The sequence below is a fragment of the Capsicum annuum genome, chromosome 2 (genome assembly GCF_002878395.1).
Source record: "Capsicum annuum cultivar UCD-10X-F1 chromosome 2, UCD10Xv1.1, whole genome shotgun sequence".
Taxonomy (NCBI): Eukaryota; Viridiplantae; Streptophyta; class Magnoliopsida; order Solanales; family Solanaceae; genus Capsicum; species Capsicum annuum.
This window is the reverse complement of record NC_061112.1, coordinates 150801701-150818524: the sequence shown is the minus strand read 5'-3', so window position 1 is coordinate 150818524 and position 16824 is coordinate 150801701. Positions and strand designations below refer to the sequence as shown.

The 16824-nt window shown below is 36.4% G+C and overlaps 2 protein-coding genes and 1 pseudogene across 2 annotated transcripts; 1 reads left to right on the top strand and 2 right to left on the bottom strand.

The window, feature by feature from the left end:
• Positions 1-6924: 6924 nt before the first annotated feature.
• Positions 6925-8737, top strand: LOC107861465 (UPF0481 protein At3g47200-like). The gene has a single exon (XM_016706800.2). The coding sequence runs from the start codon at positions 6969-6971 to the stop codon at positions 8565-8567; it is 1599 nt and encodes a 532-aa protein (XP_016562286.2). The 5' UTR covers positions 6925-6968; the 3' UTR covers positions 8568-8737.
• Positions 8738-9633: 896 nt separating this feature from the next.
• LOC107861464 lies at positions 9634-11554 on the bottom strand (annotated as a pseudogene).
• Positions 11555-12991: 1437 nt separating this feature from the next.
• LOC107858382 (mitochondrial fission 1 protein A-like) lies at positions 12992-14403 on the bottom strand. The gene is made up of 4 exons (XM_016703036.1): positions 14262-14403; positions 13363-13484; positions 13164-13227; positions 12992-13077 (listed from the first exon to the last, which is right to left on the bottom strand). Exons 1-4 carry the CDS (start codon positions 14401-14403, stop codon positions 12992-12994), a joined length of 414 nt encoding a protein of 137 aa, XP_016558522.1.
• Positions 14404-16824: the final 2421 nt, after the last annotated feature.

The following is a 16824-nucleotide window of genomic DNA, read 5'->3' as shown; positions in this document are numbered from 1 at the left end:
GTGCTCAGTTCCAGGTTCGACAGTGATTCTTCGGGCACGCTGTTCTATATCCTCTATTGTGGTGAGTCCTCATGTTTCGAGGACTTGATGTCTGATGTTGGTTTCATGGAATTGTTTACATTTGATAACTGAGTATGAGTCAGTTGGGGCATGTCTCAATGGATCGCTGGTTTTATTGATTTTCTTAGAGGCTTGTCAGACTAGTATAGATGTTGGGAGTTGACTAATAAGTCGTATTTTGTTATCTTTCTGAAATTCTTTTATTCTTGAATGATGATTACTCTGTTGATATTTGAGGGTTATTTATGGAAACCCCGTTGATTTGTGTTGAACTGAATGAAAATAGATCAAAGTGTTAGCTTGGGGCTACTCGTAGCCTCAAGCACCGTGTGATGCTCCGGGACCCGTTTTCCGGGACGTTACAACAAGATACGTAGACAACTCTACTCCGGAGTTTGGTCCAACCAAAAGAAAATTTAAATTACCCAGAATGAAAGAATACTGGGGCAAAAGTTTATTTCCTTAAAAGAGGTCGATTCCAAAAGTTGTATGCGTTACCCAATGATTATATAAATTTTGAGCCTCATGCTGCCCTTTCTTTTTAACCCTATCCAAAAGCCAAGTTACAACCAAAGAAAGACCTTCAGATCAATCTTTGAGAATGTAAAGGCTAAACATGTTATGAGTGCATGATATTTCATATTTTAGGTGTTATTTTCTAAAAAAAAAATAAAAAAATGAGAGAGTCTTATTGGTGAAAACCCTATTGGGCACCATAAGGCAACTGCAACCCAAGAAAGAAGTGAAAATGAGGTTGACTCGTTGGCAAAAAACCATTGAGTTGCCACAAGCCGAAGGAGGATAGTAATTTATAGTGAATAAATTCAACAATGGCTCAGTTTCAATCTCAATAAGTGGGCAAAAGTTGACAAATGATTGGTGTGGGTAGATTTAGCTGTTTGATTTAAAATGCATGTCATAATCACCAGAATCGGTTTTCACATTCAGATAAGTTTTCTCTTTTTTTTTTGAGAAAGAGATGCCTATTGTCTTTTTCTTTTTTGTTTTATTTTAATTTTTTATTTTTTGTGTCCTTGTCATCAAAAGAAAATTTTTTGTTGTCTTTTAAGTTAAATTCACGTCAGGTCGAGTGAGAAAGGACTCCAAACTCGCTACCAACTCCTTTAAGGGTACAAAGCAAGACAAAGGGTCGATGCACAGAGAAAACGTTTCAAAGTAAAAGTAAGGTACTCAAGATGATGGTGATTTGACCATTTTAAACTCTTGAAAATCTAAGGGATGTATTGGAAGCTAAACTCAGAAGCATCATACAACAGAAACATAATTTGAGTTGAGGATCTCAGTAGTCAGAATTCTGAGTTAGAAGTATGACAATTCAATGAATATTATCATGGATTGGAAAAGAGTTGAGCATGGCAAGTGCGAGAGTGGCCACTTCAAAAGACAAATGACACAAACCAACCACCACATATTTTAAAACTCACAATTCTTCTTTGTTTGAAACAGAGATGGGATATTCTTTTTTACACCAAAGTTTTTAAATAAAGGATGCAATTTCACATTTTTGTCAACGCAAGAAACATGGTTACAGTATCTGATGATGGATCTCGGTCATGGTAAACTTTATTCTTTGTGAGATGTATTAAGATCTGGTGACACATAAAAAAATTTCAGTACAAACTGGGGTAAAATTTTATGTGTGTTGTATGGAATTTATTATTTTGCACAAGACCCTCCTGAAGAATGGGAATTTACTTTTTGCTTCGAACCCTCCTGAAGAATGGGATGTTATTTTTCTGTTTCACCTTTTATTTTGAGTTTAGGAATATATTTAAAAATCAGAAATTATGAGTCTAGGAGCCCACCTGAAGAACAGGGTGAAGAAATTGTAAGTCCAAGAGCCCGCCTGAAGAACAGGGTGAAGAAATTGGAAGTCAGGAACCCGCCTGAAGAACAGGGTGAATAAAAAGGAAGTCTAGGAGCCCGCCTGAAGAACAGGGTGAAGAAATTGGAAGTCCAGAAGCCCGCCTGAAGAACAGGGTGAAGAAATTGAAAGTCCAGGAGCCCGCCTAAAGAACAGGGTGAAGAAGTTGTAAGTCCAGGAGCCCGCCTGAAGAACAGGGTAAAGAAATTATAAGTCCAGGAGCCCGCCTGAAGAACAGGGTGAAGAAAAAAGAAGTTCAGGAGCCCACCTGAAGAACAGGGTGAAGAAAAAGGAAGTTCAGGAGCCCGCCTAAAGAACAGGGTGAAGAAATTGTAAGTCCAGGAGTCCACCTGAAGAACAGGATGAAGAAATAACAAGTCAGAGATCTGCCTGAAGAACAGGGTGAATTTTCAACTTCAAGTGATGAAAATTCAAATCAAGATTCTAGAAATTGCAATTTTTATTTGTAATTTTTCATTTTTTTTATTAGTCAGTTGAATGTAAAGGCAGAAGTTGTCAACTGGAAATTCGACGGAATCTCACTCGACTCTAACTTTTTCTCTCACCAAATTACCTTTGAACTACTCGTGACCTGGTTCCCTTATAACCTGGGATAGGTAGGACGTCCGAAAATAGGACTCGGTCAAACATTTTTCTTTTATTTTTATTTTAATTTTTATCTTTACTTTCCAAATAATTGGAGATTCAAAAATCATTCATATCCTGTCTACTTCTTTGTATGAAAACTCTTCGATATTTCACACAAAGAGGGGGGAAAAATGTAGACACGTGATTTTTGGTCCTCCCTAAATTTTAACTTGTTTATCGATATTAAATATTTTATATTTATATACGTGATCATATATTATTTTTATTCTTATTTTTATTTTTAATAAATTCTTAGTTTAAAATTAAATAAAGTTAATTTTGAGATATTTACAAAAAAAAATCAAAAAAATATATATATTTGTTTTTAAATTTTAATAAATAAATTAGTAGTTTAAATATGATCTTATTATATTTATTTTGGTTATTTATAAATTTTCATTATGTTTTGTTAGATATAAAAATTAGTTATATTTATATTTATTATTATTATTATTTATTATCTTTATTTATTATTATTATTATTATCTTCTACTTTTTTAAATAAAAATTATTAATTAATTAGTTTAAATTTTGAATCCTATCTCTATCTGCCTAAAAAATAAATACTCCCCCATAAAATAATAATTGTTCCCTCCTAAGAGTCCCATTATAAAAGGATTTTCCCCCCTTTAAGAAAAGAAAATGTACTTTGACATTCACTATCAGAGGATCAGATAAAAAAAATAGAGAGAAAATTAACAGAGAGCAAATCATCAGTCCAAAAAGAGAAAAGTTGAAGTGGAAATCAGTTTTCGTTGAGTTTCCGGTGGCAATATTTTGTACTTACAATCGTTTGAATTCATCAAATAGGTTTTTATCTGTTTTTGTATTGTTATTTTATAAATTATTGTTCAATGACTTCATGTATCATCTGATATGCAAAAGTTTGATTATTGATATTAATATGATTATAAGTTATAGTATATATCTGATTATATAAATATTTGAAATCATGTATAACGGACTTGGACATGTTTTAACGGATATATTCACAGCACACACACATGTATTCACAGAATTCGATTTTACACACACTGTATACTTACATGTAATTTATCAATTTGTATACTGCACATATCACACACAGTATAACGAACGACGGAAAAATCAATAATAAAAAATTTGAAAATAAAGGAGAAAAGCAGTTCAGAAATTTGTTTTTTTTGGCGGCTTATCGCCAGAAACTAATCATCAATCGTGCACGGACTTCCTTTTTCTCGCCGGAAACCCATCTAAAATTCGGCCAAACAACCACCAAAACTCCCTCGAAAACCGTTAAAAAAAACAGCAACCAAACGGCCAGTGAGGCCACCCGCGCCGCGCCGCTCCACTTTGCCGGACCACTACCAACTGGCGCGTCCATGGACACCCCCTTGTTCCCTTTCCAGTCGCGCCGTCACTCCCCTACCAGATCTGTAGCGCCTCGCCGGAGTTAATCACCGGCGTGCAGGCTTAGTCGAACATCATAACCATACAAATGCTCTTTTGTATAATTCATAGAATATTCTGTTGATTTTTTTTATTATTATTTTATCTGTAAAAGAAAGGTTGACTTATCTTTTGATTTAATTATTTAATGGTCCTTGGAATTTCCTATATAATACGTTTTCTGTTTTTCTTTATTTCAATTTTTTTGGAATGAATTTTTAATTGATTTTTAATTAAATAATTTATTTTTAAAAGAATAATTTTTAGGATTATAATAAAAATCAAAATAATATATAAGTAGTTGTGAATATTTTATTATTTGTTATGTTTATCATTATAATTATTCATTATCATTAATAAATTTTAAGAATTATTTCGTTAAATTAAATAATCTTTCTCTATCAATAGTTAAAGTTGTAATTTTATGATATTTTATATTTGATTTACTAATAAATTAAAAAAAAAAAGTTATACTGTATTATTTGGTTGAAATTGGTTAGGAGGAAATTAAGTCCATTATGCATGTTTAGCAGAAAAAGGAATCTTTGCTTTATCTCTTAAGTATTAATTAACTGATTTTTTATTTTATTTTATTTTTTTAGATAAATATAATATGAGGAATCATAATAAAATTAAATGTTATATGACTAATTTCGTATGTATTTAATTTTATTTTATTATTATATTTATTATTATCCACTTTATTTTTATTTTATTTTATTTTATTGTTATTTCATTATCATTAACAAAGATTAATAATTGTTTTACTAGATTAGTTTATTGCTAGAAAATTTCAAGCATTTAAAAACAAAATCGTCTCAATTAAGAATGCGGTGTACGCATCTTTCTTAGACACTTAAAATTCTAGTATGTAATAATACAACTTGATAAATACTTTTCTAAAAATTACTTTAATCATTTTTTAAAAAAAATACAAGAGTCTTAAATAAATTTAGTATATTAAAATGAGCATTCTTAAGCCTTCACACAATTTATAAAATAATTTAATTTAAGTCAAGATAAGTCAATAAAGCGACCGTGCTAGAACTATGGGACTCGAGGGGTGCCTCACACCTTCCCCTCGGTCAACAGAATTCCTTACCCGGTCTTCTGTTTTCGCAGACCATAATAAGAGTCATTTCCTTTTGATTAGAGATTCAATAAGGTGACTTGGAACACCATAACTCAATTCCAAGTAGCGACTCTGAAACTAAAATAATCCCTATTCAATATCGTCACTTTAATTGGAAAAACCTTTGACCTTGGATCCCTTCGAGCGAAAAAGGGGTGTGACAGTAAAGACTAAATAATAAGAGTAATTTTACTATATTATCTTTGAAAGAGGGGATCTGGGTGGTTTGACGAGGCCGGTAGTGCCATTTTGCAAGTCAAACGTGTGAAATGGTGCTCACGAACCATTTTTGCGAGTTTTGATGTGTTAGCCCACGGTTCAAGGGGTGGGCCCAGGTTCGGCTTTTGGGCGAAAATCACCTGGCGGCCCCAAACGGGCTGTTGAGGGGATTTGGGAGGTTCGGTGAGGCCGGGGGTGCCATTTTGCAAGTCAAACAGGCAAAACGATACAAACGGATCATTTTTTGTAAGTTTTGGTGAGCGTTAGCCCACGGTTCGAGAGTAGGCCCCGGGCCTGAGCCTGATTTTAGTTGATAATCCCCCGGCGGCCCCCGACAGACTATTGAGAGGATCTGGGTGGTTTAGACGGGCCTATGGTGCCATTTTGCAAGTCATGGTTCAAAGTGCAAACGAGGATCCAACCAAATGATACAAATTTAGCTAAAGATGGAACACCTTGAAAGTACGAGACGGTTAAAGACGGACCTACATGGACGAAAGAGTGTCATCTAACCCTCTTGACTTCAAAAAAAGATATATATATATATATATATACCTTGAACTTCGTAAAGTGGTGTTCACGACCATCAAACGATGAAATTTGTAAAGCAACGCCATTCAATACATAGTGGGATCTGGGGAAAGTAGAGTTTACGTTGTCCGTATGTTATGAACCAATTTTCCCACATTGGAAAAATAGAGAAATGCTAAGGGATTATAAGCCAAATGGGTTCTCCCACCTATTAGACTAGTCTTTTGGGTTGGGCTCTCCCGTTTGGTTTATAACATTGGTGCTTTCATTAAGAGTCTCATGCGTTGGGCCGTGACTTGGGGCCTGCGCACTAAGAGTGGTGGCCTGGACCCAAGAGGGGTGCCAGTTGTGACTAACGAGTATCGATCCATGTGTGGGGAGCCGCGCGTTGGGACGTGACTCGTAGTGGTGGCCTGTGTGCCAGTAGTGGTGGCCTGGACCCAAGAGGGGTGCCAGTCGTGACCAACTGGGCATAGCCGTGACCAACGAAGATCGATCCATGCATGGATCCACAACTCGGAGTGGTGGCCTGGACCTAAGAGGGGTGCCAGTTGTGACCAATGAGGTCGTTGGTTCTCAAGCGGAGGCGATTGTTATGAACCCAATTGTCCCACATTGGAAAAATAGAGAAATGCTAAGAGGATTATAAGCCAAATGGGTTCTCTCACCTATTAGACTAGTCTTTCAGGTTGGGCTCTCCCGTTTGGTTTACAACACCGTACTACTACCTCAGAGCTAAGGTAGAGTGACTATTTTTATGGTTCGAAAGATACGAAAGTAGAAAATACAATAGCACTAGACATAAAGTTTCTTACCAGGCAGGTAAAGAATTAAACTAACTAGGAATATGTACACAATACTTAACTTGACAATAAAGAATTAAACTAACCAGGCAGGTAAAGAATTAAACTAACTAGGAATATGTACACAATACTTAACTTGACAATGAAGAAAAATCACTTGGCCCAAAGTGAAAGTAACTTAAATATACTAGTCCAATGTTTCAGTTAAAACACACAAACATTCTCAAGAAATTTCAGTTACTATCAAGATTTTTCACAAAAGATGGACAAACAATCTGCTAAAAGAACAATGGTTACTAATGAAGAAGGTAGGAGTATTGGCATTAATGAAATATTTGCTGATGAATGTCGCATCACAATTCATCAAGATTCAATCTCGAATTCTCAAGAAATCAGTGAAAATGAGAGACAGTGGCTACATACATTGGAGAAGAGAAGAGGGGACATTGGCTCATTGCAGAAGCCAAAAATTCAAAAGGTGCCAAAAATGCATCGCGAGATTGAAGCAAACATAAGGTGCTATGAGCCCCTTGTGGTTTCCATCGGTCCATTTCACCATGGCAAACCAAAACTTCAACTTATGGAGAAGCGCAAGGAGTTACTGGCGATTCAGTTTGCTGATCAAGATAGTACTAAAGAAAGACCTGAAGGGGTCTTAAAATGGCTTCCGACAACTTCAGTGTCCATTGATGTGCTTTACAAAAAGGTCAAGAACATTATGCCGAATGTCAGGGAGTGTTATGATGATGAAGTGATCAAAAAGTACAGCCACGAGGAGTTTGCACAGATGATGCTCCTGGATGGATGCTTCATCCTCCAATACTTTCACTGCATTGTCACCGGCAATTATAAGGAGCTCAAAATGAAGAGCCATGATATAGCTTTCATTCGTCGTGATCTTTTCTTACTTGAGAATCAGTTACCATTTGAAGTCTTGCAGGTGCTAATGAGCTGTAAGTTCAAGAATAATGATGGAATGGGGATGATAAAAAAGTTCATCTCGAGTGCACATATAAAACAAACTCCACCTCACGGATTCATTCAAATTATCAAGGAATTCTTTCTTGAGGTATTTGGGGGAAGTCCCCATCCTGAAAGATGCACATGTACTCATAAAGTCATGAACTTTTTTCACAAGATTTGTGGAGGAGAAGAGTCTTCCGATACCAAACAAGAAAGCATGAAAATTCGGCTTCCTGCTCATCTCCTCGAGCTATTAAAAACATACCGCATAGACCCGAAGGCTTTCTCTGAAGGTGGATGTTATCTAACAGGTGAGTGGTGCTCATATCGTTCAGCCATGGAGCTGCGGAGAGCAGGAATCCATTTCAGGCCTGGAAAGAGTCGTCGTCTTTCAGATGTTAAGTTCACTTCATTTCATTGTTCAGGTCAATTAACACTTCCACCTATAACCATAGATGATTCTACCAAGTCGGAGTTTTTAAACTTGGTCGCATATGAAGCATGTCCTGATACACCAGATGACTTTGCAATTACATCTTATCTTAGCTTCATGGATTCTCTTGTCGATCAACCAGAAGATGTGAAGGAGCTGAGATCAAAAGGTATACTTCTGAACTTTCTTGGAAGTGATCAAGAAGTGGCCGATCTCTTCAATGAGATAGCAAGGGATTTGGTGCCTAATCCACATGCCTATGTTGATGTGAAAGCCAAAATTGAGAATCATTACAACAACAAAGGCAAGATTTGGATTGCTGAGTGGAAAAACACTCATTTTAATACCCCATGGACTGTTGTCGCGTTTATTGCAGCTCTTTTTGTCATTTGTTTGCAAGTTTCTGATACATTACTCGCCGGCGTCCAGACCTATTATGCGACTCATCAAAAAGGCAACAACTAATGTAGGATTGAACACAAACTACTTTTTTTTTTCCATGATAGGTATTCCTGAATGTCATGTTTGTTGAATTCATCGTTTTTCTTTTTTACGTACTTTGTTACTATGATACTGATTGATCTTTATACTCTTGTTTATGTATACAAACTAGTACTATTTTGTTTTGTTTTGTTTCTGTTATATTTGTGTATAACTATACTACTTCGAAGCACATGAATGACTACACTAGTATTCCTGATGACTGGTGTACTCGAGATTACAACGATTATTATAGACCAAATTGACAGTATTCTTTCTAACTAATCGAAAAACAATCTCGCTGTCTAACTGAACTTTAAGCGAAGCAAGTTCTTCATTTCGTACGCTGAAGCATCATGTGTGTTTTTAATTCCAAGTATAGAACAGGAAGAAAAGAATTGCAGATGAAGGAATATACAAGACTTGATATCAGAGAAAACTTTACAGAGAGTAAAAATATAAAAGAGCTAGGATACCTACCATTGTTTTCACTCTAACTATCATACATTAAAGCTATGTTGCTCAGAATCTTTAAAAATGTTGTCGCACCTGTGTCAGATCCTCTAGAACTGCACTACTTTTAGAGGATCAGATGCACTCGTCAACAATTTTAAAGAGTCCGAGCAACATAGCATTAAAGTAGTCTCAACTTAGTTCCTTAGAGATCACACTAAGTTCTTTATGCTTAATACTAAGCTTTTGTGTCAATCAATCTAAACAATACCTTGTTTCTCCTTAAATGTCTCAATAAATACTCCATTAATTGAAAAGGTAAAGGTAGATTTAGAAACAAAAAATAGTACTTTTCCTAAACTATCTGGTATTCGCAACTCACTGGCCTAACTAACCTCAATGCGCGCCTTATAGGCTCGTTAAGAGAGGTGAAGTTAAGCCCCCTCCCTACCAAGGAGAAAAAGACAAATGACTCAAAATATAACGGATGATAATATTAAAATATTTCGTATTGCAACAACTTACCCCCAAGGGGGAGTGTTTTAGCAAGAATCGAATTCTATTCGATCCTCAATATGGATACCGGACACCAATAGCTCTAAGGATAGACCTCAATGACAGACCTCAAACCAAGAGTCAAAATAATTTTGTAACTAGTAAAACCAGCATCAAAGAAAAGCTTTTCCCATTCTTTTTTGTTCCTCTCTTTGCTACCCAAGAAAACCATCATCAACATGTCTATGAAGAGTTGTGCTTGAAAAGATACATCATCCAACTCTGGATTTTCCATCACCATATCTATAATTATAACTTTTCCACTTCCTGTTATTGCATCCTTGCAATTCTTCAAAATTTTCACACATTCTTCATCATTCCAATCATGCAAAATTGACTGTAAAATTAACATGTACAAATTTAATTAGAGAAGAGACAAGATGAAAAAAAAAATGAGGAAAAGATAAGAGAAACTAGCATTCTCATAGTTTCTTGTTCGCCTATTTTTTTGTTGTTACTGCTTTCATTTCCGTATTCTCTTTTTCAAACTGCATTGCTATGCTTTATTTGAGCCGAGGGTCAATTGGAAACAACCTCTTTATCTTTACGAGGTAGGGGTAAGTACACTCTATCATCCCCGAACCTCACTTGTGGGATTACATTGGGTAGGTTATTGTTATAAAAGAAACTAATAGTTAATACCAATACTTTCTTGCCTTACTATAGGCAGTCGCATAGGCTGGATTTTCATTAAGAGATTCAACATCTATTATATATATATAAAAAATATATTTGACCTTATGTATAGACAATTTTTCTGTGAAAGGGGTTCAAATGAACCTCCTTCCGCCACTCTAACTCTGCTATAGGCAAACCTTCATAACAATGAAACTCAAATTTGCTACCTAAAGCAAGTTTTTCACTACCTTTGCGACTACATTAGAATTTCTTTACGTTGAAAAGATTCAAGAATTTATATATATGCTATATGAATCATCTTTAAATTAAGAACAATGTATGCCAAAATACTGTCGCCCATTATGAGCGATAAAGCCCTTATAGGAAACGGCCTATGTATGGCCTATCAACAGGCCAGTCAATATGTAGGGGCAGTCCTCTTGCCTAACAGAGTCAGCCGGACCATGCTACTCCATTTGAACTCATCTCATTCCAATATTATGTCAATACAGATAAAAATTTCTACACATCGATCATATAAAAGTTGAAGAAACAGTGGATTTTTTAGGGAAAAGTCGAATGATTTACCTTGAGTAAGACTGCATTAGCAGGGGGAATTTTCTGAAACATATCGCCAGCTACAAACTCCAAATTTTCACTTCCGTGCAAGTTAGCCACAATGGGGGGAAGATCAAGAACAATACATTTCATGTCAGGGAATTTTTTGGTTATGGTCATTGCAACAGTACCAGTCCCTCCTCCAACATCCACTAAAGACGTCAATCCTTTGAAAACATCCTTAAACACGTTACCAATCAATACGTTCATGAATGATCGTGAATCTCTAGCCATGTTCACATGAAACCAGTTACCACTAATCGTATCTCTCGAAAGTTTACTCCAGAATAAATCTCCTCATTCCTGAACCAATCACCTAAACAGTTCCATGCTTTAAAGAAAAATGAATCTTGATCTTCCATCGAGTTCCAAGGCCCGTCCTTCATGATATATCGGTCAGCTGGTGCAAGCGAATAACACCCTTTACCATCATCACCATTGTCAACGTTGGTGTCTTCATGTTTTTGTAGAATCAACAAGCCATAACGAACTAATATTCGTGTAAGGCGGAGAAAATAGGGATATTTTGAAGGGCTAATAGAGAGGGAAGACATGAGTTTTGATAGTGTCATTGGTTTGCCATGTTTGGTTATGGCATTAGGTATGCCTAATTGAAGTGCACATTTCAATGTTACATGTTCTATGAAGAAATAGAGCTGGTTCCATGATTGTGTTTTAGCTAAAAGAAGCTCACTAGGAGCAAGGTTTTGATCATTATGATCAGCCATGATAAAGTTTCAACTACCAGTGGAAAAAACTTGTGAATTTTTTTTCCTAGAGTCGAGCCACTCCTTATGACGGAAGGGGGAGAGAGGACGAGTCACGTGATGAGAGAAAGACGATACCTGAAGAATAGGGTACTGATTGACAAGTGCAAAGAGTAAGCTTGGCTAGTAATATACACTCATTGATTGTCAAGACTATGTAGCTATGTTGCTCGAACTCTTCAAAAATGATGCCGCTGGTGAGTCAGACCCTCCAAAGTAGTGCATTTTTTAAGGATCCGGTACGGGTGTTGAAACATTTCTGTACTTAGTCTGGTGCAAAAGATGCTATTGTGCCTCCCTTTTGTTTATTTGTATTTGGAACCATTTGAGAATATGTTCATTATTATTTAAGCAGTTAAAAGTCACTTGAAATGACAATAATATAAATTGATTGGCATTCATAGGAAGAAATATTTTGTTTTATGCTTCTGGCTTTGGCATATAGTTCATCATTTTTTACAATATACTAGCCGTCCTGTGGTGGGCCCTTCCCCGGACCCTGTGCATAGCGGGGAGCTTTAGTACACCAGGCTGCCTTTTTTTTTAATACTAACCGTCCTGCCAGCAGCAAGAATCTTATTTCGAAGCAATCTCTCAGAGTTTTTTCTTATTCGAATATGCCAAACATGCATAGTTTGACCCTTTCATGAATTTGTTGTTAATGTAAATTTGAACTCAAATTTATTCCTTATTTGAATAGTTTGTAGGTAGCAGTTGATTGTATTTGAAGAGTTGTGCTTTCGCCTAGATATATAGTTAAATGGTACGCCTCAGCGTAGTTCGGGGAGAACCAACTAGCTCTGGGTTCGAGTGGCATTTCACGCCTAACAATACTCATCCGTTGATTCTTCAACATTATTCGGTTTAGACCTCCACTTAGTCTCACCGAAGCTTCATCCTAGTCATAGATATATTTTGATCGATTTTACTAGGTTAATAGTGTTTACCTGCGCTTTCCACGCACAGTTAAAGGGCAGCCTAGTGCACTAAAGCTTCCGCTATGCATAGGATCCGGGGAAGGGCCCCATCACAAGGTAGTTTCCCCGGCTTGAACCCGTGACCTTCCCATCACATGGCAGCAACTTTACCAGTTACTCCAAGGCTCCCCTTCTCTTTTCACACAGTTATTAATAAATATCGAAGCAAAATGTACATGAACTTTAAATCACAAGAATTTCAGGCTATTTGCACTGTCATTATTCTATATAACATTCACTAGCTCCTTAAAAGAGCCGAAAAGAACACGAAAAACACAGGGAAATGGAAAAGAAACGAACAAATATGGTTCGTTCATCTTCCTTTTTGGTCAACAGAAACTCGGGTTTTTGTGGCATTGTAACGAGTAGTTAATAACATCAGATGATTTTTTTGGTAAAGCGCAATAGAGCAGTGCAAAGATCATTTTCTTCGGACCAACGATGCCACAATCCCACCAGCAATGAATCCTATAGTAATCAGAGTGATTCCTATACCAATGACACCATCTGCATTGCATAGACACAAATGTATACAATTTCATACGTTGGTATACAAAATCGAGCAAGCAAGGAAAGAAGTTTCAGGTCATTACCCTTAGTGATTCTATTTTCGATAGCCTTCTTAAGCGACAAAGCCTGTCTCCAATCCGGTGCAATCTAAAGGAAAGAAATTTTTTTTTATGAAAACTAAATGGGGTGGTTAAATTCCGATTGCATTCTCAAATGATCGATAAATAACAAGTTGATTTCGAGAGCTAGATATCTGAGTAGCGAATTCACAATAAGCGTTACCTCCAGACATTGATCCGTAAGCTCCCTGCTCCTTGAATATTCCCTGCTTCTGTAAAATCCAACAGCTAAAAGATAAAGCTTTTCTCGCTGCTGTAGTGGACTACTTGAGTTGGCAAGTGAAGCTAGAAACAAAAAACCCGAAAAGAAGCAAAAAAAGAGTATGATTTTAACAATTGAACCCTCAAATAAGTTGTTACGTTAGACACATAAACATTCAATAAAACAATCAAACATGAAGAACGGAAAACAAAAAAAGATTTTAAACGACCAAAAGAGTTGAAAGTAACAGCTCCAGGAACCAGTGATTGCAACGATTCAAGAGTAACATGGTCGTTATAATAGGTTACATGTTCTTGATTCTACAAACTTTACCTCCTACAACCAGTAGCGGAGCTAGCTGTAAGTGAGGGTTCATCCGAACCCCCTTCGGCAAAAAAAAATTATACTATTTATATAAGCTTAAAATTATTTTTTATGTATATATAGTAGACGCTGAACCCCCTTCGACTTGTTCTTTTGTTCACATTTTTCGATTTTGAAACCCCTTAGTTGAGATGTTGGCTCCGCCACTGCCTACAACTATTTATTCGGAGAGAAGTGTAATTGTCAAATCCTGTTACTCTACGAGAGAAACAATAGAAGACTGTGACGAGAGATGATACATTCTTCGAGAGTTCAGAAACTTTCTCAACCAACATCATGCACTCAAACGCAAGAGAATTTGATGCCGTTATAAGTGGCTAAGATCATTATGACTATATGTCGATGAACATCGACATGGAGTTAAGCGATGAAAATAGATAGTCAATGGTAGTAGCAGAATTCACGAGCGTAGAAACATAGATAGTTAAGAGACAATGTGCAGCATAAATATAGAAATAAATCTGACTGATTTTCACCCTGAAGCATAGCGATCCCTCGTTGCACATCTTGAGGTTGTTTAGAATGAACAAGCGCCCACGATAATCTCATAATACTCTCGTTCTTCCCTTCATCAGAAGTACCGGTCGTAGCATCTCTCACAGCCCGATCAATATGCATAGTGTAACACCCCGTACTTTCGGACTAGAATCTAGACCGTCGTCCCTACGCGTATGGACCCGAACTAGACAATTCCTCGTTAATATATGTGTGGTTATCAATCCTATAGTGGGGAATACCTATGAATATGAATTGAAGTCACAAAAATCCCATAACTCTAAGACGAGTTTAAAACATTTCTAGCATTAAGTTTCAATGGACGTTTAAACTTGGTCAATTTCCATCAACCATAACTCCTTGTATATATAGAATTAGAGGGCCTACTATATATCAAATGAAAGGTATTCGAAGTAGCTTTCCAACGATATCAATTTCTCCAAAATCCAATACCCAAACAAAAAGTTACAGCCATTTTCGTGAGAGAGGCAGTAGCTGTGCGCGATTAGCATGCGTAACTCGCACGCACCTAATTTTCAGGTTCTGTTTTCTCGTTTTTAAGGGCAATTTGGACCTTTAATGTGACATCTCACAACCTTTTCCTTGTGAGATCCTTCAAGGACAATTTAATCTCTTTGTTTTAACATTATCCCAATTTATTAAAAACTCTTTTTATTCATTGGTTCCAGGAATCTATTAGTTGGCAAACATGTTACTTGTACTTTCCAGCAAATTCTGCCTCTTTAAGTTGTCTGTTTACTTTCCTGAATTAAACCACTGCTGCATCCACCAATTTCAGAATGTAATATCATTGCACAACAATCCTAATCACCTCTCAAACTCAACTTCTAATAAGCTCCATAGAATTGGCTCAAGGGACCAAGCTTAGTTCCTCCTTGAGATCTAAAGTTCTTTCAATGTTTTAAGAGGTATGTAGAACCGTTCCTGGCTCACGTTTCTGAATGCTTTACTGTATTCCAAATTCTGTCTCGTAATCTCCTGTCTTAATTAGGTGGAGTCTGTGTGTTCTCTATTCAGTAATAAGCTTAAGTGTTCAATCTGTTAAGTCACTATTTTTTTCTTTCTTCGCATCTTGGAAAGCGTTTATTTATTCAGGTTGTATGGAATGACTCTGCCTAAATCTGGAACCACCAGGATCTTATCCGGCCAGTGACATGGTGGTCTAGATAATCCTCAATAAGTAATCCTCTACTTCTAAAATTTTTGAAAAAAAAAAACGGTCGGATTAATTAAATGATGAAGAACGTCCATTTTGTCTTTTAAGTTTATATCTGTTCCTGACCAAGTGTATGTTGGCACGCTGAATTTTTTTCTTTCAGTTTATCAAGTACCTGGACTACATTTTTTATTTTTTTTTTGGAAATTCTCTTAACCTTTGAAATAATAAAATCTGTTACTATTATGAATTTCATGACCTTGGCTAATCCTGGTTCCCAAAAATTGTGAATTTACTTAAGGAATGAGATATTACTTGTTCCTTATTATGAGCTTTTTCCATAACCACCGAAAGCCTAGTACATCTAAAGAGCAAACAACTATCCAACCAGAAAGAGGTCAGAGAACTTAAGTCTCAACAAAGCAAAAAGAATAATCACTATTTACAGAATATTTATGGTGCCAAACTACTTCATGTATGGGCTGATTTGGACAGATTTCAATGATCTACCTTTTCGACCACTTTTCTGTATTTACTCAACTACTGTCCCTATATGTACATTACCTTCCTGAAAAGTTTCCAATGCCTAGTAGCCCAAACACGGCGTATAATTACTCCCGTAAATGCTCCCACAATCTTTTTAGCCATTTCTAGTGCGTCCTTTCAATGCTTTCTAACACCTGATTGATTCCACCCTCTTGAATGTGAATGACCATAATTTTCATAGCTTCAAGTAAACCGTTTTGTGCGCTCACAGTCAGCAAAGATGTGTAGACAAGTCTCACAAATCTACCTGTTCCATAGGTTATAACTAATCATCACTCTGGATAGTCTTGCGAACTAGCATTTATAAGTCATATTCACGAATTATACGTAGCGAACCATAAAATTTACTATCATGACTCTCCAATATTGACAGTGTTAACTTATGAATATGGACCTATTACGGTTAACTCTCAATATGAGCCTAAAGTGGCTATAGATAATTATGAGCCTAAAGAGGTTGAACCATGAGCATGAGCCTAAAAAGGCTAAACTATGAACATGAACGTAACAAGACTAACATTTTGGTCAAGAACTAATCAGATAAATAAGATAACGTCATGAGCATAAGGGAGTTAGTTAGCTTATCGTGGAGGCATAGGTTGAAATGACAAATACCCGAAACTATGTTTACCGACATAGGATAGAGATTATTCCGCAAGTCGGATGACTCTTTTTTTTATGTGTCCCGAAAAGGGACTAACCATGGATACTTGCTAGCAAATTATGTCATGTCACATCCTATGCCCGGCAAGGTATAGGACGGCTTAGCTGATCGGGCCGAGATCAGACTCCATGCGCTCACATGGTGGTTTATGACGGTT

Bases quoted from the DNA above. Each gene is read 5' to 3' on its own strand.
- LOC107858382 (XM_016703036.1), bottom strand. From the start codon at position 14,403: ATGCATATTGATCGGGCTGTGAGAGATGCTACGACCGGTACTTCTGAT. The intron at 13,485-14,261 runs GTGAAAATCAGT...TTTTGTTTCTAG, and splicing joins AGGGATCGCTATGCTTCAGG to CTTCACTTGCCAACTCAAGT. The intron at 13,228-13,362 runs GTAACGCTTATT...TCTTTCCTTTAG, and splicing joins TTACGGATCAATGTCTGGAG to ATTGCACCGGATTGGAGACA.
- LOC107861465 (XM_016706800.2), top strand. From the start codon at position 6,969: ATGGACAAACAATCTGCTAAAAGAACAATGGTTACTAATGAAGAAGGT.